At 53.7% G+C, this 1,022-nt stretch overlaps 1 protein-coding gene across 1 annotated transcript in view; it reads right to left on the bottom strand.

Moving 5' to 3' along the window:
- LOC108803509 (copper-transporting ATPase 1-like) overlaps positions 1–1,022 on the bottom strand; it is a gene marked incomplete at its 3' end in the record, with an annotated part of 18,306 nt that overhangs the window by 5,699 nt on the left and 11,585 nt on the right. Inside the window, exons 7-8 of the mRNA XM_018575345.1 lie at positions 828–989; positions 334–410 (exon numbers count right to left, since the gene is read on the bottom strand). Of these exons, the coding sequence (XP_018430847.1) occupies positions 334–410; positions 828–989 (239 nt within the window). The remainder of the gene's footprint in view (positions 1–333; positions 411–827; positions 990–1,022) is intronic.

Raw genomic sequence — 1,022 nt, 5'->3', positions numbered from 1 at the left:
TGAGCTCACAGGAGAATGATGCAGAGAGCAGCGCTTACTGAACTGCACCATGATGTGTGAGGCTGAGGGCAGCCATCAGTGTGCTCAGTACTGTGCAGCAGGGATAGCCAAACTCCGGCCCCCCAGCTGTGTTGAAACTACAAATCCCATGATGCATCTCTCTCTCTGGGAGTCACGCCTGTGGCTGTGAGAATCTTGCAATGCCTCGTGGGATTTGAGGTTCCACCCCAGCTGGAGGGGCGGAGTTTGGCTCCCCCTGATGTACAGGAAGGGTGTCCAGCGCTCAGGCTGAAGTCTGGAGAAGGTGCTGTAAGTGGGCTCAGGGTCACCTACCTCTGTATCTCCCCCCTGTGATCCAGGTGGCTGGCAGATCGATCTCTTTTAACCAACGACGTTTTAAATCCTAAATCCTACAAGAAAATGAGAGAAAATAATTTCTTACTATGCAAAGTCTGTAAACATTTCCCCAATTCTGTCCATACCCCATCTGTCAGCACCACATAATACTGGAAGCCCACGCTAGGCAGAGTGCCATTGTACAGGATGCATGGTCAGGTGATCAAACTTACTAACCCTAAGCCCTATGAAGGCGCTCTGACCCCCTATGTCGGCGCTCTGACCCCCTATGTCGGCGCTCTGACCCCCTATGAAGGCGCTCTGACCCCCTATGAAGGCGCTCTGACCCCCTATGACGGCGCTCTGACCCCCTATGACGGCGCTCTGACCCCCTATGACGGCGCTCTGACCCCCTATGACGGGGATGACACGGGAGGACGGGGATGACACGGGAGGACGGGGATGACACGGGAGGATGGGGACACACTCACATCAATAATCTTCATGAGATCTCTCGGTCCAATCATCTCCGGGTCATATTTCATGTGAGCTTTATTGGTGGCGAGAGCAACAGAACCGTACAGAACTCCTTTGGTTTTCATCAGACAAGACTCGATCTTATGTACACAGGAGGCGCACGTCATCCCCCGAACCTGCCAGGAGAGAAGAGGAAGGTACAGGTGAAC

The sequence above is a fragment of the Nanorana parkeri genome, unplaced genomic scaffold (assembly GCF_000935625.1).
Source record: "Nanorana parkeri isolate BGI_ZX_2015 unplaced genomic scaffold, ASM93562v1 scaffold3815, whole genome shotgun sequence".
In the NCBI taxonomy this organism is placed as follows: Eukaryota; Metazoa; Chordata; class Amphibia; order Anura; family Dicroglossidae; genus Nanorana; species Nanorana parkeri.
The sequence above is the reverse complement of the archived record's forward strand: the minus strand, read 5'-3'. Positions and strand labels throughout refer to the sequence as shown.